The 26,897-nt window shown below is 43.0% G+C and overlaps 1 protein-coding gene across 1 annotated transcript in view; it reads left to right on the top strand.

Annotated features, from left to right (window-relative positions):
* Itga1 (integrin subunit alpha 1) overlaps positions 1 to 26,897 on the top strand; it is a 147,902-nt gene that overhangs the window by 113,924 nt on the left and 7,081 nt on the right. The window contains exons 15-27 of the mRNA XM_045139023.1: positions 2,617 to 2,747; positions 5,289 to 5,452; positions 7,067 to 7,203; positions 8,444 to 8,554; positions 11,150 to 11,371; positions 13,469 to 13,549; positions 15,669 to 15,745; positions 18,392 to 18,481; positions 19,822 to 19,924; positions 20,750 to 20,863; positions 22,199 to 22,303; positions 22,454 to 22,558; positions 23,967 to 24,059. Coding sequence (XP_044994958.1) covers positions 2,617 to 2,747; positions 5,289 to 5,452; positions 7,067 to 7,203; positions 8,444 to 8,554; positions 11,150 to 11,371; positions 13,469 to 13,549; positions 15,669 to 15,745; positions 18,392 to 18,481; positions 19,822 to 19,924; positions 20,750 to 20,863; positions 22,199 to 22,303; positions 22,454 to 22,558; positions 23,967 to 24,059 — 1,533 coding nt within the window. The remainder of the gene's footprint in view (positions 1 to 2,616; positions 2,748 to 5,288; positions 5,453 to 7,066; positions 7,204 to 8,443; positions 8,555 to 11,149; positions 11,372 to 13,468; positions 13,550 to 15,668; positions 15,746 to 18,391; positions 18,482 to 19,821; positions 19,925 to 20,749; positions 20,864 to 22,198; positions 22,304 to 22,453; positions 22,559 to 23,966; positions 24,060 to 26,897) is intronic.

Here is a 26,897-nt window from a genome sequence, read left to right as displayed (position 1 = left end):
TCTAATTTCTTTTTCTCTGGCCAGTTGCCTCCAGTGCCTGATCTTTTGAAATGGTTTTAAAAGAGAGAGAGAGGGCTGGGGAGAGGTCTTAGCGATTAAGTGCTTGCCTGTGAAGCCTAAGGACCCCGGTTCGAGGCTGGATTCCCCAGGACCCACGTTAGCTAGATGCACAAGGGGGCACACGCATCTGGAGTTCATTTGCAGTGGCTGGAGGCCCTGGCGTGCCCATTCTCTCTATATATCTGCCTCTTTCTCTCTCTCTTCTCTATCTATCTATCTGCCTTGTTCTCTCTGTCTCTTTCAAATAAATAAATAAAAATAAACAAAAAAATTTAAACTTAAAAGAGAGAGAGAGAGAAAGCCCTTTGTAGTAACATTCCTTAACATCTGCAGTGTGTTTAGTCCTAAGGAGAGGGTCTTCCTTTCTGAATAGGAGGACAATAGTAATGTAATTAGCCAATGGAGGAAATGAGATTATAGCTTTTATATTTACTGTCCACTTTGGAAATAAAATTGCATTAAATCTATACTTATAAATTAAATTGATCAGTTTTCATCACATAACTGAACCTGAGAAAGGGTTTTCTGAGGATGTCTTAGGTTTTCTGTGTTTTTTTTTTTTTTTTAATTTTCTCAAGTAATCCTTCTTGGAAACAATTAGAATAATCAAGCTCAATCTACAGAGGATTTCTGTTGTTCCTGATTAAAACGCATTAACACTTCACAGATCTCATTTATAAAGTTGATTTCTTCATATATGAGAGAGAGATTAATTCACATAAAATGCTCAATGCACTACAAATGCAGGAGCATTTAGAATAGTTCTCATATAATTGTCTGCTTTTATGTAACCATGGTTGGTTGGGCACTAAATGACTATTATGAATAAAAGTGTGTATTTCAACACTTACTTTTCTAGCATGTAAGCCCTGAAAAGAACTAAGACCACTAGTGATTTCTTTTTACACTGCAGTGGTCTCTTATTGCTATAGTCAACAGAATTTTCAAAGCCTTCATATATTTCAAAGTTGCATTCAATTTTTCATAAGTTTGTAATGACAAAAGAAAGGGCTTATTCTAAGTAACAACACGACAGTTTATTTGATGAATGATTTGTTTCTGTTAAAAATTGTCATGGGGTATATGCATAACTAGAAGCAGACAACATGAATAATTCAGGGCATGAAGGACCCAGGAAAAATGTGAAGCGTTTTTCTTCTTGTACTCCTTTATCTTTTCATGGTTGATCCCACATACTTAATGGATTGATATTTAAGGAAATATTTTAATCATTTAATAGAATAGATAGTCATGAGCAATTTATTTTGTAAAATAATGTCAAGTCAAAATGCAGCTTAAAAAAAATGCCAAAACAGAATATTAGAGTCAGGTCTGTCTTCCTATTGGGAAATGCTTTCCCAAGAAACAGTTGAAGATGTTCTTGCTTGTTTCCATGGGAGCCAGAGGTACAGCTGACGTACTGAATAATCCACAATCAACCTTTGGGGACAGCGAGGCAGATACCACCTGACTGGTTAGCTGAGAAAAGATCTGGAAGTACTTCTCAACGAGACAGAGAAGTTTAAGTTTCAAAAGTGCTTCCATTTGATTTGCCATATTTGCCTCATTTTTTAAAATGTTTTATTTTTATTTATGAGAGAGAATGGGGCAGAGAATGGATGCAGCAGGGCCTCTAGCCACTGCAAATGAACTCCAGATGCATGTACCACCTTGTGCATCTGGCTTAGGTGGGTCCTGGTGAATCGAACCTGGGTCCTTTGGCTTATCAGGCAAGAGCCTTAAGCACTAAGCTATCTCTCCAGCCCCTATTTGACTTATTTTATGTGGCTTAAGAGGAAAACAGCAGGATAAGAAGACCCCAGGCTTAAGGAAGGCCCGTCAGTCTTATTCTCTTGCCCTCAGGTTCCACTAAATATTACCAGCTCATGCCAACCCTTAAGTCAGTACACACAGCCCCAGACCGTCCCTGTTCCCTATGCCTTCCTTGCCTTGGGGACAGACATGAGTGGAACTGGGTCTACTGTGACCTCAATCTGTAGGGTAATTTTTGACACACTGCAAAGATTTCATATTAGAAAATGTTTTTTAATATTTTATTTTTATTTATTTGACAGAGAAAGAGTGAGAGAGAGAGAGAGAAGCCATCCCTCTAGCCCTAGGACGTATTATTTATATCTAGCACAAAGTCCAGCGATGTCCATAGTCATCTCTATAAGAACCTTCCACTCCTTCTCTTGCTTATGTGATAATCTCAGTGTTTCTAGAATCTTTGACAATCTCTACACAATGCGACTGAAAAGGAGCTAAAATGCACACCCTGCTACTCAGGTTTCCCTTAAGTATTAGACAAGCTGGTGGGATCTAATCATCTCCCCTCTCAGGTCACCAACCCTGAAACGACTTTGCATGAGCCACAAGCACATGGTCCAGTGGAGTCATCATAGTTTTTCTTCTTGTCTCTACATAAGGGGCCTCTTGTTTCCCACAAGATCTTTTAATTTTTTTGTGTGCTAATCAAGCTAAAGTTTCAGATTTACTCGAAGCTGCTCCAAGTAGACCCTTCTGACATCCAACCCTCTGTCGGGGTTCTCACAGCGTATTCCATCAGGCGGGGATGGCAAGACCCTGAAGTTTTTTGGCCAATCTATCCATGGAGCGATGGATTTAAATGGCGATGGCCTGACAGATGTGACCATCGGGGGCCTTGGGGGCGCTTCCCTTTTCTGGTATGTATGTCATGATGTCTGATTAAGTTTGTTCAGTGTGACTAGAAATCTTGTCTTATTGAGCAATTGACTTCCTTCTATGCTCAATGGAGCAAATGCAAGTTATTCCGTTGATTTAGTTGGAAGACTCAATGAATCTTAGGAACCAAGAAGCTCTCTTAAACAAACAGGCAGAATGGACTCTTAACTTGATCAGCTATTACATACTTGACACTGGACACTGGAGAACTCCAGGAGAAGTTGTTTTTAGAGGCGTATGGGAAAGAAAAATTCGCCTTTGGAGACAATTAATTTTGTCTGACTCCTGGAGATACATGTGTATGTATACTCCCTTCCTTAGCTCAAGCTCTGGGGCAGCAGTGAACAGCAAATCGGGACGCTGGGACCTGAGGACCCAGTTTTGCAATGCGGGAGTAGAGACCAGAGCAGGATGAAGGTGGCAGGGGCTGAGCAGAGGCAGCCGGTGTCAGCCCAGGCACACAGCCACTGGGTCGTGCCCCCATCAAGGCCCAGTGGCGGCAGAAAGGATGCATGGGGTGTGCTGTGTCCAAGCCAGCCCGGTGTTCCCAGACGCCATGTTCCTAACCAGGAAGCTACCTGAGCTCATATGACGTGGGTGTGGAGCGAACTCACCACAACTCAGTATTTATCAATAAGTGTAAAATAATCACACCAATTGACAAGAATACACTACCTAATCCAATTTAAAGGTATAATGCAACATATGGCTAAAGGTGCACAATCATTAGAGTCATCACAGCATTACAGATCATTTTATATTATAAATAAAGATAACGTGGGCTGGAGAGATGGCTTAGTGGTTAGGTGCTTGCCTGTGAAGCCTAAGGACTCCGGTTCAAGGCTGAATTCCCCAGGACCCATGTAAGCCGGATGCACAAGGGGACGCATGCATCTGGAGTTTGTTTGCAGTGGCTGGAGGCCCTGGCGCACCAATTCTCTCTCTCTCTCTACTTCTTTCTCTCTCTGTCTGTCGCTCTCGAATAAATAAATGAAAATAAAATAAATTAAAAATAAATAAATAAAGATAACTTGGTGAAAGGTCAGGAAATATGATACACTGTGTACACAGGCTGACATAGTAGGCAGCCATTAAATACTGTCCTCAGCATCCAGGCACACACCTTTAAGCCCAGCACTTGGGAGGCAGAAGAAAGAGGATCAATTGCCATGAGCTCAAGGCCACCCTGAGACAACTTAGTGAATTCCAGGTCAGCCTGGCCTATAGTGAGACCCTACCTAAAAAAAAAAAAAAAAAAAAAAAAAAAAAAAAAAAATTAAAATGTTGCCCTCAGCAAAAATAGAAGCACTGGAACACCATGGGTTGCAAGTTATACAATGTGCATGTGCCCATATGTGTGTGTTTGTGTCCCACATAGTACACACATGTGTGCATGTGTCGCTAGTCTTCACAGAGTGAGAAGACTCCAAGCACTGTTAACGACGGTTACAGCTGAGTAGTAGAATCACATACCATTTGCGTTTCCTTGACGCATCTGTAGCCTTCATGTTTTGCATGAGCACATTTTTTTTTAATCAAGAAAAGGGAGAACACATTTGCTTTCAGTGCAGAAGCATGGGTGGAGACTTCAGCACCCAGAAGTTCTGAGGTCCTGCAGCGGCAGCTGGACTCACGAAGCGGAAGCCGGGCAGGGCCGGCCAGTCGCTCTGGCTTGAAGAGAGGCCGTGGCTTCAGGCTTCCTGGGTAGCACCCTACTCTGCTCTCCTCACGCGGGGTTAGCGCAAATCACCGGGCTTTACAGTTCAAAGGGTTAAACTTAATCCTAGTATTTTCCTCTTAAACAGCTTGTGAACTTGGGTAAAATATTTAACCTCTCACAGCTGCTATCATCTCATATCCAAAACAGAGATAATAGCACAACCCTCCCTTATCAGTGAAGGAGACATTTCAAACCCATCAGTGGATGCCCGAGGACACAGGGAGGTGCAAGATCCGATCTTGCTTTGCAGACTGAACACTGTTTTCATCTCAGAATTCCCATTTGATATTTTTGGATCATGGTAACCTCAACCGTGGACAAGAACGTGGAGAAGCACTGTATCTCTCCTTACTAAAAGGAACTGAAGGTTTAAGTGAATTACTGTGCATGCGCAGTGTCCCGGGCATGTTTCTACTTCTTTCTGGAGACAGAAGCAAAGTGGAAAGTACAGGAGCAGATGCGTGTTAGCAGCGAACGTCAGCAGGGCGGCCTCCTGCTTTTTGACATGTCTGTGGGCCACTTCCAAACTGGAAGCACGCTAAGGACTCCCCAGATTCGGTCCACACCCGGCCACTTGGACCCCCTTTTTCCATCACAGGCAAATTAAGTTTTTGGCTTTTGAACAAAATTCTCAAGATGGTCTAAAGAACCCACGCAACCTCTTCTCTATGAAAAATTCATGAAAGGACGGCAGTGTCACGAGCCCACCAACCCACCGTGGACAGCCTGCAGAGGACACATTCACATTTCTTCCCTAAGTGCAAAAGCGTGCAAGTGACGCCTGCTGTTTATGTGGTTGCAGGTCCCGAGACGTGGCCGTAGTTAACGTGAACATGTCTTTTGAACCCGAGACAATAAATATTCAAAAGAAAAACTGCCGCGCGGACGGGAAAGAGACGGTGTGCATAAGTGCTACCGTGTGTTTTCACGCGAAACTGAAGTCTAAGGACGTAATTTACGATGCTGGTAAGCAAGTAATTGTAGCGGGTGCTCTGGGGCTGAGGGCGAGGCAGCAGCGCCAGTCTGGAAAGTTCTTCCAAGCACAGTTAACTGTTCACCATCTTTCCAGGGAGTGTGTTGAGCCTTGAAAATATTTCTGCCAGAGCATCTTCCATGGAGTCCAGGCAGTTCTGCAACAGAAGTGATCTATGCACACGCAGTAACCCCAACGTTCCATAGTTCCCCTGACCCTCAATGTATTTGGATACGGATGTTATATACTATGCATGCATGTGTTCGTTCATTCATTCCCCCTTGAGATAGCCTTTAGAAATGATCTCAAAGTGAGTCCAGCACTCCTTCATCCAGATTGTCAGCAGGCATCCTCTCCCGTCTCCTCCCCTCTTCTGGGAGAAGGTTGGTACTGCAGGTGACCTGAACACGCTGATTCCTCCCAGCCTTCTCCTGCCTAGTTTTCTGTCCCATTGAGGCGAGCATGGTGTTCAGTCAGACGCCAGCTGTGCAGGGCACTCAGCTGCATCACATCAGCCCACACGTCCCCTGCCCTGTGCGGGGCTCATTCTGAGGTAGTTTTTCTGGGATGTCAAAACATGTGCAAGTGGAAGCTACAAAGGCTACTGGCTGCAGACCACTGGTTTACCCTGCCAACCACGTGTGAGCATATGTACTGCCAACCCTTAAAATTGCTCTTCTCTATTTGTGTGCATGCATGCTCCAAAAGAGTCTGTGACTGAAAGATAAATGGCATGAGGCATGGGAAAATGTGACTTGAGTTTTCACATGCAATATTATTTCAGTCTTACTTAATTTGTATTGAAAGAAGACATGATTAAAGGGAAAAGTTTGTAGCCCTTATACAAAGTATAAGGTTTCATCTGTCTTCCTTATTGTGGTTGCTTTGGAATTGAGCAGTGCTTTGAGCATAATCTAAATTGTCATGTTTCTCTTCAAGACGTATAAACGCCATCACCTATATGTAACCTCTATTGAAATATATGTAACACCAATAAAATACATAATCAATATTAAAGGTAGCTTCATAACATTTCTAAACTGTAAAAAGTTATTTTAGGGCAGAAGAGATGGTTTAGTGGTTAAAGTGCTCGCCTGCAAAGCGCAAGGACCTACGTTTGACTCTCTAGATCCCACGTAAGCCAGACGCACGGTGACACAATGTACAAAGTTGCTCAGGTGCCCAAGGTAGTGTGCATCTGGAGTTCAGTGTGGTGGCTGAAGGCCCTGGCATGCCAATTCTCTCTCTTTCTCAAAAACAATTATTTTAAACAACAATCTAGTAAACACAGACCTGGCAAGTCACCGAGATGAGTGGGCTGTGATCGAGCACTTTTGTGTCTCTATGGGTATATGTACGGATGAGAGCCAGACAACTCACTGAGCCAGGAGGCAGTTCTACGTGGCTCTTCATGGTTACGTGGGTGACCAGTCATGTCAGTCCCTGTGGTACAGTAATATGGAGATGCTGAGCTATAGGACCTTTTCATTTACTGAATTTACTTTTCATTTACTGAAGATTTTTCAATAAGGTTAACTTAATGGGTTTATCACACGAGAATCATTTCTGAATAAATATTTATTTCTCTCTCTCTTTATTTTTTTCAGATTTGCAGTACCGTGTCACTCTAGATTCAGCAAGACTGATATCACGCAGTTTTTTCTCTGGAACACAAGAGAGAAGGATTCAAAGAAACATTACAGTTCGTGAATCAGAATGTGTTAAGCACTCCTTCTACATGTTGGCAAGTAAATCATATATTTTAGCTGCCTTATTCCAAATTGAGTACAGATGTCATATCTCAAGTCAGTCATATGCTTCCCATTTTATTTTAAAGTACACGTCAGACGGCAAACCATGTTTTCTTCTTATAGTCATTGGAAAGTCGCAGCTCTCAGTGGCTCACTTCTGATACATTTCCTAGCACTCATATGTAATTGAGTAGTCACAGGCATAGTATATGAGTTATATCACGTGGTTGTGTCTTCACTGCTTCCTTCTTTTCTTCCTTCTCTCCATACTTCCCTATTTCTTTCTAAATATTTTCATTTATGAGAGAGAGAGAATGGGTGTACCAGAGCTTTGGCCACTGCAAACAAACTCCAAATACATGCTTCACTTTGTGCATCTAGCTTTACATGGGTACTAAAGAACTGAGCTCAGGCCAGCAGGCTTAACAAGCAAGCACCTTTAACTACTGAACCATCTTCTCAGCCATTCTCTCTCTCTTCTCTCTCCTGTCCTTTTCTTTCTTCCTCCCTTCCTTCTTCCTTCCCTCCCTCCTTTCTTTCTTTTTTATTTCTTCCTACAGGTTAGCATGTGTCCCAGGCTCGCCTTGAACTTTCTAGGTAGTCGAGGATGACATTGAACTTCTGATCCTCCTCCCTAACCTCTCCCACGTGCTGGGGATGCTGTCTTGCACCCCCACACCTGGTTCGTGGGGTGCTAATTTAGCTAGCCAAGCACTCTGCCAACTGAGATACGTCTTCAGCCTATGGTTGTTCTGTTAACTTGAAAATATCAATTTGAAAAAAAGTTTGTCTTTCTGAGTGGAAGTGACTTTAAAAGTATTACATACTGTTTGCCAGCTTGAGGTCTTAAGAGAAATCATATCTTTATGCAAGTGGCTCAAGGTACCACATATCCAGGGGCTTCAGTTCACCCCCCCCCCCCAGGAGCTGTAGTCATGTGGTCACATCCACCAGCCTCAGCTAGCTAGCTGTGTCTCTTGTCCAAGCATAAAGGCCATCCCACGGATTGGGTGTACGTGAATATTCCAGTAAACCCCATAGGCAGAAGGATTCTACCGCAAGATCAGAATACCCAGCAAGTATGGTATCAGTGACAGATTGTAGGTTTTAACCGCCAGCATCAGCCTGACTTTCAGGAAATTCCAGGAAAGCTTATGCATGGGAGGATGAGAATAAGGTCAGGACACCCAGTAGGTGTGTTCTCCGTGACATGTTGTATGTCTCGACCTCCAGGACAAGCCTGACTTCCAGGACTCCGTGAGAGTCACGCTGGATTTTAACCTCACTGATGGGGAAGATGGGCCCGTTCTTGACGATTCTAACCCGACATCAGTCCATGGCAACGTGAGTTGAATTATTTTAAAATTTTGAATGCCTGCTTGAGGAATGTGTCCAAAAAGTAGAAATGAACTGTAGTTAGTTTCTCACTGCTGGGAGTGAACACTGGCACAGAGGCAGCCAGTGCAGGAAAGGGCATGTTTCATCTCCCAAGGGGAGAATGAGAGGAGCAGACAGCCTGGCATCACGTCTTCACAGCAACAGGGGAGAAGCAGAAAGAGAAAACTGAGCGCTGCAAGGGGGGCTGGGCTGTAACACCACAAGGCATGACACACGTGTTTCCACCTCACCCAAGGCGTGCCACCCCCGTGACACGCGTGTTTCCACCTCGCCCAAGGCGTGCCACCCCGTGACATGCGTGTTTCCACCTCACCCAAGGCGTGCCACCCCGTGACACGCGTGTTTCCACCTCGCCCAAGGCGTGCCACCCCGTGACACACGTGTTTCCACCTCACCCAAGGCGTGCCACCCCGTGACACGCGTGTTTCCCCCTCACCCAAGGCGTGCCACCCCCGTGACACGCGTCGTTCCCCCTCACCCAAGGCGTGCCACCCTCATGACACATGTCTTTCCACCTCACTCAAGGCACCTGACCACAGGTCCAGCTGGTAGGAATCTCTCCTCTTATCTCAGCCAGCGCTGGCTCTTATAACACAGCTTAGTGATGACAGGCGTCTGTTGCAGTGAAGTCCGCATCGCTGGTAGAAATCACCCAACCAAGAGTATCTTGTGGGGAAAAAAAGAGGTTTATTTTGACTTACAGGCTCGAGGGCAAGCTCCATGATAGTAGGGGAAAATGAAGGCATGAACAGAGGGTGGACATCACCCCTTGGTCAACGTCAGGTGGACAATAGCAACAGGAGAGTGTGCCAAACACTGGCATGGAGAAACTGGCTATAACACCCATAATCCCGTCCCCAACAACACACTCCCTCCAGGAGGCATGAATTCCCAAATCTCTATCAGCTGGGAACCTAGTATTCAGAGCACCTGGGTTTATGGGGACACCTGAATGCAACCACCCCAGCACCCCCTCCCGAACAGTGGACTTGGACCACAGCTAGTCATCGGCACGCAGACCCAGCTCTGGCCTTCCCGGGGGCACACTGCTGCCCCGTGGACAGAGAGAAAAAGGGAGCGTGTTTCCCTAGTCCTGCTCCCCAATTAAAACCTCGCTGTCCTGTGCCGGGGGCTGAATGAGGCAAGAGAGAGGGAGGAGCCTGGCACAAACACGACGCAGAAAAGGAACTTTTGAGACGGGAAGTCCATTTGCCCCTCTCACCCATCTCCCACTCCCCTTTGCAAACAGTTCTTGTATTTTTTTTTTTTTTGTACCAGTCATGGAGTTTACAGTGTTATTAGGAACTGGGTTCTAAGTCAAGAATTTCAGGGTTCTCCAGGAATTTCTACCTTGTCTCAGGAGTCAAGGAGAGGCCCCCTGATGTTGTGACATTCAAGATGAGATCTTAAACACGGGTGACGTTCCATCCTACTTAGAGTAGAGGAGCGACCGAAGGGGAAGGAGGGCACCATGCCCAGCGTGAGGGCGGGAAAAGAGATCCCCTGGACGTCAGTGCCACCGCCCAGATGTGTGTGCGTGGCTAAGCGTTACGTCTGCCACAGTACAGAGTGACCTAACCGAAACACGGGCGCCAGGCCCAGCGAGGAAGGGGAGGGGGGCGTGTGGGAGAGCTAGGAAGCAGAGAGGCACGGAGGGCGCCTGCTGATGGACGGGCTAGGGAGGGGGCACTTAAGAAGGAAGAGCTGTAACCTCCCTCCGCTCACATACTCACAAAAGGAAGAAAGGGAGGGCGGGAATAAGAGATGGAGGGAGGGAGGAAGGAAAGGAAAAGAGGAAGGGAGAAAAAGAAGGAGGATCAGGCACATCTTCCCGAGGCGTGCTTAGCCATTTTCCCGCCCCTTGACCTTCATCCCATTGCTAACTGTCTGAGTTTTGCCAGCTGGAGATTGCCTTAAGGAAGTAGCGCAGATTGTGCCATGCTTGATTCTTGGAGGCTGTATTCCGGCAAACCAATGCCAGGGAAAAGTAAGAAGACCTTTATAAAAGCAGGAAAGAGTGATGACAGAAAAATAGGAGAGAGACTAATGGAGGGAGGATTTGGAAGGAGAACAATGTGGGTTGTAGGAGGAAATTATAATGGCTTATTGTCTATACTTATGGAAATTGTTAATAAAAAGTTTTCTTTCTAAAATATAATGCCTTCAAGAAACTAGAAGAATTAAATCCATCACAAAGTTCGTTCGTTCCCTGTGAAGTACAGGAATAAATAAAAAGAATTCCTGGGCTGGAGACATGGCTTAGTGGTTAAGGCACTTGCCTGCAAAGCCAAAGAACACAGGTTTGATTCTCCAGGACCCACTTAAGCCAGATGCACAAGGTGGGGCAGGCTTCTGGAATTTGTTTGCAGAGGCTGGAGGTCCTGATGTGTTCATTCTCTCTCCTCCCACTCTCCTTTTCTCTCTCAAATAAATAAATATTTACAGAATGTCGTAAGAGCTCAGCAGTATAGTTATTTTCTTCAGTACTTTTCAATAACACTTAACTATACTTTGAAAGACAATCGCTTGTGACCATTTCAGATTTACTTCAGCAAAGATTGTAAAACCCAGCCCAGATGCCTCACAGACCTCACCCTGGAGGTGCAAACCACAGCACCCACCACAGAAGAGAGTGTGCTCACCGTCCGCTCTCCGAACGACAAGTTCAATGTCAGCCTCACCATCAAAAGCAAAAAGGACAGCGCCTATAACACCAGGACAATTGTGCAGTATTCTCCAAATCTAATTTTTTCTGGAATTGAGGTAAATTTGCAGTTCTTTGCTTATTCTATGCTCATAGCAATTATTCACCCAGGGCTTTCAGACTGCTGAGCAAACCACTTTTATTTCATTGATTTGGGAAGAGCAGAGAACATTTTGTAGGAAATCAGTACACACTGGTGATTCAGTTCCAAGCTTTGATTACTAAAAGCTTTAGTTTTGTTTCTTTGAAAACATATGTCTCTTAGATTCAGTATTTTAAAAGGATAGCTGATACATCAAAAGGCTGTTACCTCATAGATATTAAGATTGAATCAAGACATTGTATAATAATCAAAGCCGAAACCACTGAACGGAGATGCAGTGAGTAACTTCCCTGCTGAAACATGTTTACAATAGAGAAGTCAAGACATTGTCTCTGTCTATGAAAAGTCTTCACTTTGGAAGAGTGTTTTTGTTAAATGACATGTTTACTTATTTAGAACAGAAAGGATTTAAATGTATTTTGGCAGTAACATAGGTCTATGTAGCAGATTCATCTATTAATTTTACAATGATATAGGAAGTGCATCAGTTTTGCTTCTAACCTTGCACTGTGCTTTTAATTCTGATCCATAAGAGAATCGCCTTAAGTTAAAATTCCATATATATTTACATGCAATAATAATATAACTCGTGTTGTAAAACCATACCCTCAGAGCTGGGGGTGATAATAGAGACAGAGAACCTGTCTAGCATGCATACGACCTGAAGTTCGATCACCAACACTGGAGATAAATGTACAAATTTATCAAAACACAGTATTAAGGTATTGTTGTCCGGTTTCCATAAATTTAGACTGTTACTTATTTCTCTCCATTTATTGGGATACCTTCTTGGAGGTCTGGCAACTGAGATAGGCTTTTAAAAGGTCATTTGTTACTACGACATATTTACTATTCAGAATATTAATTATGAAAGTGTAGTAATTGCACAAATGCAAAGCACAAGTATAAAGAGATGCCAGGAAACTTTTGTCATTGCTGAGGCTCGCCTGGAGAGCACCCTATGTTGAGAAGCATTGCCGTGTCTCCTCCAGCTAACCTCACAGCCCTGGCGAGAAAGAAACCAGCAGGGGCCACGGTGCCTTGGTGTTGCTACCTGGAGGTCCGCTACTGCAGTCACAGTAACAATAGCGACCAGTGACCTTTCCAAAGGCCACAGTCAGGAGTGCGCTGTCTTGTGTTCTAAAGGCATCACCCACATAATTCTCACTGGTTCTGCAGTAAACAGGTCTTGCTATATGTCAAAGACTTGGAAGTAAACTAGTTTATAACATTTCTATAATTGTGCTTACAGTAGGTAGTGTGGTTATTTAAGTGACAGCATTATTTCATTCTTTTTTGCTTGTTTGTTTGTTTGTTTGTTTTCAAGGTAGGATCTCAGTGTATTCCAGGCTGACCTGGAATTCACTATGGAGTCTCAGGGTGGCCTCGAACTCACAGGGCTCCGCCTTCCTCAGCTTCCCCAGTGCTGGGATTAAAGACATGTGCCCCACGCCTGTCATCGTTTCATTCTTGATATATAAAATGTTGGTGTCTCCCCTATGCGGTGACAGTTTAAGCTGGAAGAGCGAGACTGTGAGGGCCAGGCAGGTCAGGAATCTGGGAACAGTGCAGCCAGCAGGGTGAAGCAGGGCTGCATCGGGGCTGCAGGTCAGGGTCCGTTGCTCTTCCGCACAACACTCAACCCCTCTAGCCGTGTGCCGCTCTGTGGGGTCCAGGCAGACATGGAGGTCACCTGCGCTGGGAGGGTGCTGTGTGCATTAGTGCCCCGTGTCCTGTTTGCGTACCGTGTCCTGTTGGCGTACTCCGTCCTGTTAGTGTGCTGGGCATCACCAGTGTACTGAGTACTGTTAGCAATCTCCTTTATATTTCTGCAGGATAGCGAGATGTGCTTTGTTGTTCCAGAACCCTCAGGTAATGTGTTCAGATTTCTAGGAAGTACTGAATGCACAATGCTTGGGTGCTGTGACCCTCTCAGAGACACTGAGAAAACTCTTGGGAAAGCAGTCACCGAAGCTCGGCTGGGAAAGTTCTGAAACAAGTTCAAATGTTTTCCAGCTCTTATACTCTCTTTCTGCTTGCCTTCTCTTTTCAGGGAATTTCCAAGGACAGTTGTGAATCCCATCATAATATCACATGTAAAGTCGGCTATCCATTCCTAAGAAGCGGAGAAATGGTGAGATCGCACAGAGCATGTGTAGCGCTCGTTTGTGACAAGCAATAGCCAAATATTTAAATCCTTTTTATGACAGCCTGAGGTTGTAGAAATCAAAAGTGTCACGCTCAAACATTTTGAGACTGGAAGTCTATTATAGTGTGAATGTTTATTTTTCCCTAATCTCCATATGTTGAGGCTAACCTAACAGGATGGCATTAAGAAGTGGAACCTGTGGAATTTGTGACTTCATAAGAGGCACATAAGAGATGCACACACTTTCCAGTCCATGGTGTCATATCGATGTGGCCTACAGAGCACAGGCCATGATCAGACATCCGGTCTGTTAGTCCTTTGATCTTGGAATCCTTGGTATCCAAGAACTACAAGCAATAAATGCCCGATGTTTATAAATTACCAAATCTGTTATTTTGCTAGAGGCACCAAGTAAGATTCAGGCAGAGTCAAAGGCCAAGTGTGGCATTTGTCAAATTGAAACAGCAAGATAAAGTTTATAGTACCTAAACAAACAGATGCACTGTCTTACACCCCCTCCCGCAAAGTAGGAGGGCTCCACTTTCCCCACACTTGATAATGTCTCTCTTATTACAGCCACTCTGGTCAGTGTGCAGTGGTCTCTTCCTGTAGCTTACCTTGTGTTCTGCTAATGGTGAATGATGTTCTGAACAGCTTTTTTGTGTGCATATGTCCAATATGTGGCCTTTGGAGAAATATCTGTTAAAAATCTCATTCTCGTTTTTTATTTTAAGATAGTATCTCACTGAAACGTCCAGGCTAAAGTGGAGCACATTAAGGTAGCCCAAGATGACCTCAAATTTACAAGCCATCCTCTTACTTCAGCTTCCCAATACTGGGGTTACAGTCACGAGCCACCAAGTGCAATTCTCTGCCCATTTTTACATTGGCCTATCTTTTCTATGACAAAGCAGTAAGAGCTCAATGTAGCTCCTCCACCCAGTCCTTCATTAGACATAGGACTTGAAAATTTTGTTAGTCCTCAGTTCACTTTTTTTTTTTTAAGAGCAAACATTTTTAAATTTTGTTGTACTCAAGTTAGTGTACTTATTAGCCTTTTATCTTTATGGGTTTTGTGTCATATCTAAGAATATTTTGCCACATCCAAGACAATAACTTTCCCCATGTTTTCTGCCATAAATTGTATGATCAATGTTCAGGTCTGTGATCCACTTTGAAGAGCTTCTTTGCCAACTAACACTTGGCATGTGGCTGTGCAGTTGTCTCACACCACCAGAGAAAAGACTAATTCTTCCCTGCTGCTAACCCCTAGCCGTTTCCGGTACTCAGCGGTCCCTTGCTGCTCAGGACAGCAGCTTGACTCAGCATCTCTTACACTGAATTTAGAGATGAGAAGGTATTTTACAGTTGCAACTTGAGTTTTCAATGTGAATAGTCTTCACATTGAGTTCCAAGACCTCAGTTGTCAGGAGAGCCATTGCAGGGTCGTGGGAATACGCAGTGGGCCCCACTTCTCTGCTGGTATCTTCCTGTTGTCACAGAAACTCATCAAGAATGTCAAGACAGGCTAGTCATGGCGTTAAGGGAAGGCAGGGACCTGAACCACTGAGGCGGTTGAGCCCTTTGTGCGCTGTCCTTTGAGCACACCCAGGAAAGCTTCATCAGTGCTCACTACTGCTCAAGGGAGGGAGAAAGATGCAAAGTCGTGACCATGTCAGGTCCCGCATCTGAGGATGGCACACTGCTGGCTTGAAGGAAGGCCTTTCCTGCCTGCATTCTCAGGTGGCAGCCAGGGAAAGGGCAGCCTTCTATTCTATTCTATTCTATTCATGAGGACCTTCATGAGCTAATTTCCTGACACAAGGTCCCACCCTTTCATATCATAGTGAGACTAAGCTAGAAAAAGAGACTCAACATGTAGACCATAGCAATATATAAATCATATCATAGACTTGCATTTAAAAGTACATGTGCATATGGTATCTTATTCTATATATTTTCAAATGTGATGAGGTTGCATTTTATATGACAGTGTTTCTCAGATAGCTTTATAATTTGAGTTTAGTAATACATGTAAACCAAATAGTTTAATCAAAGCTAACATTTTTGTCTCTAACTTAAGGCATGCATTTTAATTTCACAGGTAACTTTCATAATACTATTCCAGTTTAACACGTCACATCTCATGGAAAATGTGATCATTCATTTAAATGTAACAAGGTTGGTTTATATTTGTTGTATATGTATGTATGTATGTATGTATGTATTTACATCATTTCTTTCCTGAAATCAGAGTATTTCCCCTTATAGAGTCACTAGAAGATTCTTGCAGCTTGAGAGAAGACGTGCATAAGACATTGTCTACACACATACACACACACACACACACACACACACACACACACACACACCCCTTAGACACAACTAGCAAAAATAAAGGCAGTCTCATTTAACAGAAATAATCAACTGAATGAAATCATTAGTTATGTTATTAACACACAACTTTCATAACTGCCTAATTACATTTAAGATCACCAGGGTCTGCTAATTTAAAAAGTTAATAAACTCTTCTTATCCGTGAAGGTCAAGTGAATCATTAGATGAACTTAAAGTTTTATAATACACTTATGATTTAATAAATCCTATCCAAATCACATCACTCCACATGTCTAAAAGTTACAGCAAAATGTGGGATAGAGCAGAAGTGGGTTAAGAAGAAAATTAAAGTCAGGATTGGCCTTCTTCAAAGCGTAGTTATCCACTGGTGCATAGCCAGTGAGATCCAGCTCTAGCTTTTGTTGCCCTTTCCTGAGTAACTAGCATGGTGCCAATATAGCAAAGTCATTAGATTAAACAGACAGTACTAAATAAATGAGAAAACTAATTACCTCAATATTTTCAATTCAGTTTAACTCAACAAATATTTATTTGAATTCTATTGTGGATAAGGTATTGAGTTAGTCATTATAGGATTATAAAAGGCTATGAGCCTTCTCATGATGTGAATATCAAAGTAGGGAGTTGAGACTAATATAAAAATTATGGACTGGAGAGATGGCTTAGCAGTTAAGGCGTTTGTTTGCAAAGCCAAAGGATCCCAGTTCCACTCTCCAGGACCCACGTAAGCCAGATGCACAAGGGGGGGGGCATGCATCTGGAGTTCATTTGTAGTGGCTGGAGGCCCTGGGGCTCCTATGCCCCCTTTGCTCTCTCTTAAATAAATAAAACATTTTTTAAAAAAATATATAAATTATTACAGCATGGTACTATAGACATCACATTATAGAAATAAATAAACGATGCATTAGAGACTTAAATTACAGAGGCTGAAATTGTATTTACTTGGCAGTGAGAAAGTAAGCAAGCTATATTGAAAGAAGTTAACTGAGGAAGACCATGCAGGGCAGGGAGTTGTCAGATAGAATTTCACATGCACCATTTCAGCTTGGGCGGGCCTCAGAGGTAGACCTGCTGGTGTGGCACGGGCACGTCCATCGGCTGCAGCTGAACTGTGCGGAGCGCAGGGAGTCAGGAGAGAGAACAGGAAGAGTGCATCCTGCCAGCTCGTGTGGGATCCTCGCCGTCATTACAACGACCTTGTTTCCTAATGCGACGTGCCTCGGGGAATCAGCAGATTTCTCATGAGTGAATTATACGTATGGAGCTGCTTATTAGGAAAAATTATTTGGCTATTCTGTGGACAGATAAGAGGCAAGAGTCAGACTGTTCATACTTAGCTTAGTCACCTACTTTCCCATAACCCAAGGTGGCCTGTTGCTGTCTGCATCACACAGTTGCTTGTATGAAGCCGCTCTGTGCACTTGGGAGCAAGCAGAGCCATTGGAAGGCACTTACTGCCCGCTCTGCAAGACTGTGCTCTGGATGTCTGGTCCGATGGTGGAGGATTATAGGAGATATCTATGAAATCTAATGCTTCTGAATATTTCCTCCCCCCCCCCCCCAAGGTAGAATCTTGCTCTAGCTCTGGATATGTAGTCTCGGGGTGGCCTTGAACTCATGGCGATCCTCCTACCTCTGCTGCCTAGTAATGGGATTAAAGGCATTCGCCACCATGCCCGGCTGCTTTGGTATATTTATGTTCTAGGAATAATATCAAATTCTTTACACTGATTGACCACTTGTCATTCATTGATCATTTAATGCCAATGTTGCTATTTCATAGATGAAAACACCAAGGCAGAGAGCGATTAAATAGCTTGAGCTAAGTTTGCCAATGTCTAAGAACAATCATATTCTCTGGCCATATAAATTATATCTTCCCTCCATGCTACCTTCGTAAGTATGAGTTATATGCATGTGTGTGGTATGTAGGTACAAATATAATTTAAAGTAGATAGAACTAAAATTGTGAGAAAAGAGCAAGAGATTTATAAATAATAGAGACTTTAAGTAGTCAGTTTGGAAAGATTATGAAAGAGGAAATAAGAATGGTGTAGATTAACCCTCAGCTGCGTCACTCTATTGAAGTCTGTACAAGATCACTGAGTGTGAAAAATAAATATCACCTAGAGTGATTTGTGTTCAAAACATAGACTGTTGTTGCGTAAGTTAGACCTAGCAACTATACAGAGGTCCAGAGATCTTATCCGTTAAGCAAGGACATTCTTGTCATGGTCTCAGAATCTTGAGAAGCGGGGTGCTAAGTCGGGGTAGCTATCCACGCTAGCTGAGCCTCACCATCAAGTTGGAGACCTGAGCCATGTCCGTTTCTGGTCGTCTCCTCACCTGATGAAAGACTAAGGAAGCCTCCCATCCTCTGTGTCTTTATTCATTTGCGAATATAATTAACCCCCCGTCAGATGCCTCACGTTTCCTGATTTGTGTCATATGCTGTGTATTTTCCAGCGACAGTGAAGAGTCCCCTGAATCTCTTTTTGATAACGAAGCACATATCTCCATCCCAGTAAAATATGAAGTTGGACTACAGTTTTACAGGTAGGAAGAAAACATCTTCACTCATAGATGCCTTTCTGGCATCCGAGTGGATCTCAAAGTGTGCTCTCTGGCCATTCGCTGGGAATAGAGAGAGGCAAATTCTGCAAGCCCTACTCCAGACCTGCTGAGTCTGAAACTATGCCGATGGCATCTGGGCATCCCCGGTATGTGGTTCTCCTGAGCAGCTCTCATGCACTGTAGCATTCGAGCACTTGTGTACTAAATCACTCAAAACACAAGGTGCCAGTGGTACTGATAGTAGCCCCTGGAACACAGCTGACGCCTTAGGAGCCCTTTGCGCAATGCAACGTTGTTTGCTCCGAGCGCCCCAGAGTGACTTTTAGCCATCGTCCTCATGCCGTGGGATGGTCGTCATTCTGCCCGTTCTGAGAACAGGCTGAAAAGCACTTCTCTATTTTACTCTTTATAAACAAATATTTCAGTTAAGCCCTTCCTATCTATCCAAATACAGCCCTGTCCGCAAACTTCCTTGCTTTACAGGACTCCAAGCATTTGCCAAACAAATATGCCCAGTGTATATACCAGTAAAAGAAGCAGTGCCACATTCAGTTAGTCTAATAATTTTACCACCTTGTTGATTTTTCTCTGCCATCTTTTTGTTTACAAGTAAGAAAGTGGAAAGTAAAGATTACTGGACATAATTTGTTTACATGCCTTAGGCACCCATCTGCTTTCTAAAAGTTTTATCATATCGTTGCTGACCCTAGTAATACTTCCTTTCCGTTTTGCTGTATCCACTTCTGTCAGTGCAAAGACTTTTCTAATAATTTTCCTCTTACTTCAAATCAAGTTTTGGCAAACATTTGTAAGTATTCTATCTCTCTTCCCTTACCTGCTTGAAGATATGTTCTTAAGACCCACCAAGATCATCATCCAATGACAGTGAAATTTCCATGGACAAAACTGAACTTTTAAGTTTAGCAGTAAATATAAGATTTTTAAATTGTGGAAACATCAACATTTCTTTTTTTTTTCTTTTTTGCAAACCTAGTTCCAATGTATGAAAAATACCCATGTTTACCTTAATTTTTTCAACTAAATTTAAATACTAGTGAATTAATGGAAATTCATCACTTGTTAACACTAAAATTTTACTTAAAAGTTACATATTATTTAGTATTTTAGGCACAAGTAAGTATCAGTGAGTGCTAAACCAAATCATTTAACCATCACCTTCATCACATATTTAGTTGAGGCTTCTGATTTGAAGTCTCTCGCCAGTATTTTTGTGAAATTACAAAATGTGGAGAAAGGAAAGAAATGGTCAAACAGAAGTTAAATATTGCTGCATTTTATTATTTTTTTCTAATTCTTTTAAGCTCTGCAAGTGAATACCACATTTCGATTGAGGCAAATGAGACTGTCCCTGAAGTTATTAATTCCACTGATGACATTGGAAATGAAATTAACATTTTCTACTTGGTAAGAAATTATTTCTAAGTTAATGTTCTAAAGGAATTATAAATTTATTAACTAAAGCATTAACAGATAGTTAACAACATGCTTCTATGTTTAATATCTACATGCTAACATATTTTCTTTGTAATTCCTGTATTTCAGAATATTTTATTTAAATTGATCCTTATGCCATGAATCAATTTCAAAAGCCAATCTCTAATTTCCTTGTAATTGAATAACTTCTTTGAGAACATATTAACTATGTAACCAAATAGATATTATGTAATGGAAGCTATAGAGCTTATATTGTTTTAGCATGAATAAGCAAAATATCTTTTATAATAATATAAAATAAGAAAATGATTAAGCTCATTTATTTAATGAATCGCAATCTCTCTCTCGTCCTTATTCCAATGATACACATTATATTGTAAATTACGGATGCTGACACTGTCCTCTCCTTAAGGGATGTTTTCTACTCCAACACTCATTTGTTGTTTAGAACCTTCCAGGAAACTTTCTGTGAACTCTGCAGCAGGCTTACATGGAGTCCCATCTCAGGTACCACTTAAGACCCCAGGTTACTCAGGGAGGAAAGAGCATTCGCTCCAAGTGACAGGTTTAAGACAGTTTCTAAAGAGCCAGCACTACATCACAATGTAAACGTAGTTTCCGTCTTTTGGCACTGGTCAACCATGAGTACTGACTGAAGTTCTCTCACAAAGTGGAAATGAATGTGTACTGTCAAACGGGGTCACACTTGTCACCTGTACTCTTTGCTGATGTCACTCTGACAAGCTATGCTGGAAACTGACATTACCAACAATTACTTATCTGTTCTTCCCATAGGTTAAAAAAATAGGATATTTCCCAATGCCAGAACTTGAGCTGAAAATTTCCTTCCCCAATCTGACATCAGACGGTTACCCAGTGCTGTACCCGACCGGATGGTCCTCTACTGACGTAAGTCACAATTATGTCCTTACTGTTACCATTTTCACCTAGCATTTATGCCTTTTGTTCTGCCCGCTGCTTGTGGTTGGTTTTATTAAAGGAAGAAGGAGAGGCATTAGGAAAATTAATAATAAGTCCCACTGCCTATTTGTGATGCATTAGTTCTCTGGTGCAGCTGCAACGAGTTAATTAAAGCCAGTGCTGAATTCCAGGATGCTATCATCTGGAGATCTTTAATTTACTTAAGCCTAGTTACTCCATTTCCCAATAAGGTCACACCCTTAGGTTGAGGGTGTTGTAATTTTGGAGTACCTTTTGGGAATCGCTATTCATCCCAATAGATATTAGGTAATTGATTGTTAATGTATACCTAAAAGCGTGTTTTACTTGTACTTGATTTGGTCTCACCGCCAGCTATGCCTGACGCAGGTTGTGTCTCCTTACTGCAGACAGTGGCAGCTCTTGCAGACTTCAGCAGACAAATGCCATTGCTAAGAGTGCGTGTCTAAAACGCAAAAATCCACAATGTGGAGTAAGTTAGTGTGCATATGACTTTAGCGCTGGGCAACTGTCTTTTCATACAATTTAAAATTTAAAGTAGAGCTAGAGAGATGGCTTAGTGGTTAGGCGCTTGCCTGTGAAGCCTAAGGACTCCGGTTCGAGACTCGATTCCCCAGGACCCACGTTAGCCAGATGCACAAGGGGGCGCACGTGTCTGGAGTTCGTTTGCAGTGGTAAAGGCCCTGGTGCGCCCATTCTCTCACTCTCTCTCTCTCTCTTTCTCTTTCTCTCCCTCTCTCTCTCTCTCTGCCTCTTTCTCTCTCTGTCTGTTGCTCTCAAATAAATAAATAAATAAAAACTCAAGAATGAAATCGTAAAAAAAATTAAAGTATACTCCAAAACAAGAAATGACAGTAATATTTAGTTTGTAATCATTCAAATGTTTTCTAGAGGACAAGCAAGTACACAAAGCACTGTACTTTTTCCTCTGATTCAGGGGGAAAAAAATCAAACAAAAAAACAGCCAACATATTGTGGAGCAAATGCTAACTCTTTCTTTTTCCTTACTAGAATGATAATGAGGATTCAGCTTGTGAAACAGTGAACTCTTCAGCCCCTTTCCTCTATTGCAATTAGTGCCATGGAAACAGAAATTTCTACCTAGGGTTAGGACTCGCTGGCCAGTAGCAGACGCCTGGAGACTCCTCCACCCTAGGACCTTGCACGGAAGGGTCTTACTAAGGAGAGCAGCTGCCACCCACAGGCCCTTCGTGTTCCTGCACCCACCGACTCGTCTCCTTGACTTCGGGTACCGTCTCACGAGGAAATGTTTTCTTTCCCTAGAATGTAGACTGCAGGCCCCCGAGCCTTGAGGACCCCCTTGACATCAACTCGGGGAGGAGAACGATCCTTTTCAAATCTAAAGATCTCAAACGAGGCACGATTCAGGTAACTGAAGCACTCCTTTCCCTTCATGCCATGCAGGGTGGGGGGACGGATTTCTCCGCAGCCGAGCAACGAGCATCCTAGTAAGGTGTTCACGCGGCCCGGCTGCTCAGACAACGAGGACGCTCACGCGGGTCTCTCATCCCCAAATAGGACTGTGGCACCTGCAAACTGGCGACACTCACCTGCAGGCTCGTCCCCTCTGACCTGAGCCAGGTGAATGTGTCCCTTCTCCTGTGGAAGCCGACTTTTATAACGGTGAGTGGATGCGTCGTTCAAAACCGATGTCTCTACTCGTCTGCATGTGCAAAGCACAGGGCTGCTGTGCAAGTAACCCAGCCTGGAGGGCTCCGAGAGCGCCCTGTAAGACCCGGATCTCATTGACCCGAGTCCCCGGCCGTGCGGGAGTGTCCCCAGCCTCTCTCCTGCTCAGTCTTTGCATCGTAAGAGAGCAGTGCCTCTCTGGTCCTAAAATGCAAGCTTATCTCAATCGTTTGGGACCCATGTAAGGTTCAAAGAACTGCAGAGTAGCCATCTCTGATGTCACAAAAAGGAGAGAGCAAAAACAGATTGTGGAGTTGTGTTTGAATGCTTTCGTTCTTTGTGAATATATTTCAGAGGACATTTTAAATCCCTGATAAAGCTATGTCTATCTGATGGCAAACTGACGTAAAGCACAGTTTATCATATTTTGTATTGTTTCTGACTTAAATATTCAGTTGATCCTATAAAATTGCAAATTTTATGTCTCAGTGTAGTTGTTGTTAGAAATCATGAGTGTTGAACACTGTCAATGTCACGTCTTCTAAGTAAATGTCTCTATGTCAATCTCATATCCTAATGTAGGCATTTCATGCTCACCTACATGAGAAATAAGCAAGGTTAAAGTTTTTTTTTTCTAAATACACAGCTGAAAGTATTTTGAAGAGAGTTCATGCTCTGACATGTTTTATTTTTATTTTTTATTTTATTTTTTTATTTGAGAGTGACAGACACAGAGAGAAAGACAGATAGAGGGAGAGAGAGAAAATGGGCGCGCCAGGGCCTCCAGCCTCTGCAAACGAACTCTAGACGTGTGCGCCCCCTTGTGCATCTGGCTAACGTGGGGCCTGGGGAACCGAGGCTCGAACCAGGGTCCTTAGGCTTCACAGGCAAGCGCTTAAACACTGAGCCATCTCTCCAGCCCTCTGACATGTTGTAACTGCTATTTGATGGAGGGCATGAAGGGAAGAGTGAGTTCTCAGTTACTGGTGGATGCTGTGAGCACCCGAGAGTGAACAGCCATTGCTTCTGATCTCAGAAAAATCTCTGCTTCACTACGTGGACTACTCAAACATGCCAGGTCTTATTTTGATTGGCATGAGATCTTAAAAACAAACGCTGGGCTGGACAGATGGCTTAATGGTTAAGGCTCTTGCCTGTGAAGCCTAAGGACCCAGGTTCAATTACTCAGTATGCACATAAGCCAGATGTGGTTCATGCATCTGGAGTTCTTGCAGTGGCTACAGGCCCTGGCACATCCATTCTCATTCTCTCTCTCTCTCTCTCTCTCTCTTCTTTCGTGTGTGTGTGTGTGTGTGTGTGTGTGTGTGTGTGTGTGTGTGAGTGTAAAGCACAACGCTGCTCTGCAAGTAACCCAGACACACAAACTCTTTCTGCTTTCCAGACATATTTTTCCAGCTTGAATCTTACTATAAGGGGAGAACTTCAGAGTGAAAACTCGTCACTGATTTTAAGCAGCAGCAACCAAAAGCGAGAGGTAAGTTCAGCCGTAAGTTTTGAAAACCATGTATGTGTCTCTCCAACTTCTGGGACACGTTGTGTATCGTCACGCAAGCAGTGGCTGGTGTGACGCAGTGACAGAGGCGATCTGCTTTACATTTCATCAGCTTCAAATGTGTTCTCAGCTTTGCGCATCCTCCACAAAATAAGAAAAATCCTATTTACAATCAGGCTGTCAGATTTCTCTGTTGCCTCTAGCCATCTCAGTGACGGCTTTTTTCACTTTCCCCTTGGCAGCAAGTGAAGTACTTGTGAGTTTCCTCCTTAGAAACGGGCGTCAACTGGAGCTGTTATCTGAAAAGCAGCCTAGTTAAAAAAAAAAAAATACATGAAATGCTACATGTGAATTTTTAAAGTTTTCTTAATTTAGTTATTAGAAAAATTGAAACAAAACTAAGACTGTAAATGCTAATTCAAATTCAGGCAGTCTTCGATAAAATACACATTTGTTTTCTCTCTTAGCTTTTTATAAAATAAAGTCAAAGGACTTACTATAAATAATGGTATGGCTTCTCATTTTTACCGGGACTTGAATGCCCACGTGCGTCAGCTGCATCACGTGAACCATTTTATTCTCTTTGGCGGATAATCCTGTCAAACTTCCTACTTAAAACTACTCCATAAGCCAGGCCTGGTGGTGCACGCCTTTAATCCCACCACTCAGGAGGCAGAGGTAGGGGGATCGCTGTGAGTTCGAGGCCACCCTGAGACTCCATAGTGAATTCCAGATCAGCCTGGAGAAAAACGACTCCGTTGTCTTTGACCTGTGACAGTTGCATGCCTTTAAGGAAAAAAACAAAATACATGCGCGGAGCGGCCCACCGCAGCGTGAAGAGCGCCTGCTGTCCGCGCAGAGTTCATACCCGGGCAGCACCACTGAAACCTGACAAAAAGTCCGCATTTATCTCATCGGAGACAAAGCATTTCCAATTTCTAAATATACTGTGGCGAATTATTGTAAGTGGTTCTGTTGCTCCTAAATGTTACTTAAGAATTCTCCTGGAGTGCTGGAGAGATGGCTTAGCAGTTAAGCACTTGCCTGTGAAGCCTAAGGACCCTGGTTCAAGGCTCGGTTTTCCAGGACCCATGTTAGCCAGATGCACCAGGGGGCGCATGCATCTGGAGTTCCTTTGTTGTGGCTGGAGGCCCCGGGGCACCCATTCTTTCTCTCTGTCCCTCTCTCTCTCTCTTTCTCTCTCTCTGTCTGTCTCTCTCTCACTCTGCCTCTTCTTCTGGCTATCACTCTCAAATAAATAAATAAAAATAAACAACAATAAAAGAATTCTCCTGGAGATATTTAATCCTGCATTTCATCCTAAAGGAAAATAAACTTATATTGGTAAACAGGGATTCACACTGCTCATTTTGTAATGGTGTGATCTTGTGGAAGCCACTGGTCTTCTCGAGACTTCAGTAGTGATGCCAGTGAGTTCAAGGCATTATTTGAGATGAGCTGAAATCCTGTCTGGTTGTCTGATTCCATGTCTCACCACACTTGCACCAGCTATGTGTTTCTGCTGTACCAGCCGTGACTCACTGGAGTGATCTTATTTCTGATTAGGAAATATAATAAGCAAACGTCTCCTGTTAGTTCCCTGTCCTATCCAATCCTCCTTCTAGGTTGAGGAATTGAGATGTTTCAAGTTACAGTTAACACAGAAATTTGAGCTACTGTTAGCCACCAATAACTACTCTAAATTTAATTTTTTAATTTTTAATTTTTTTTTATTTTAGAGAGAGCAAGATAGAGAGAGAGAGTATTGGTGCACCAGGGCCTCAGCCGCTGCAGTTGAATTCCAGGTGCTTGCGCCACCTAGTGGGCATGTGCTACCTTGTGCTTGCCTCACTTTTGTGCTTCTGGCCTATGTGGGATCTGGAGAGAGATCAAACATGGGTCCTTAGGCTTCACAGGCAAGCACCTTAACCACTAAGCCATCTCTCTAACCCCTAAATTGGATTTTAAAAACATTTGTATAGTTTTATTTATTTATTTGCAAGTACAAACAGAAGAAAGAGAGAAAGGGAGGGGGAGAGGGAATGGGTGCCAGGGCCTCCAGCCACTGCAAACAAACTCCAGATGCATATGCCACACTGTGCATCTGGCTTTATGCGGGTATGGGGGAATTGAACCCTGGCTGTTAGGGTTTGCAGGCAAGTGCCCCAACCACTGAGTCGTCTTTCCAGCCCTAAATTTATTTATTTATTTTTTCTCAGATAGTAAGGCACAGTTCTCAGAGCAGACAAGCTCACTGAGGTTGGGATGTCATACTGAGAGAGATCAAGTCACTACAACACTGGAGCCTATCAATTTTATAACCATATTTTTGTGAAAATCCAAATTATAGGAAACTGAGAGATAAGTCAATGGGAAAAGACAGTGAGCCACAGGAGAAAGCACATTGGGGGGGATGCATGTATGTACATTAGCTGTACAAACGACATAAGTGCATTTGATTATATAAAAAATTACATTTCCATATCATTAGAATTTTAGCACATTAGAATTGCAGCCAAGAGACCTACACAGGTTTTTATTGTAACAACTTGTCACATTCTGACCTAAACTGATGCTAATGTGATAATGAATAAAGTTCATTAATTAATCTTCAAAACCCACAATACTTTGTTTCTCCCGAAGTTAAACAGAAATTCATTCCTGCCCTTGAGCACCCTGATTTATCTGCAGCTCTCTCCTTACGCATGAAGTTCTGAAAGCTAAAATTATAAGTATGTTTGTTAATGATAGCTTTGATCCAGTTGAAGGTTTGGAGTAGACGGAAGGCATTTTTCAAATGTAAACTCAATGTTTTCTCTG

This window comes from Jaculus jaculus, chromosome 20 (genome assembly GCF_020740685.1).
Source record: "Jaculus jaculus isolate mJacJac1 chromosome 20, mJacJac1.mat.Y.cur, whole genome shotgun sequence".
NCBI classification, from domain to species: Eukaryota; Metazoa; Chordata; class Mammalia; order Rodentia; family Dipodidae; genus Jaculus; species Jaculus jaculus.
This window is presented reverse-complemented; position numbering and strand designations above follow the sequence as displayed.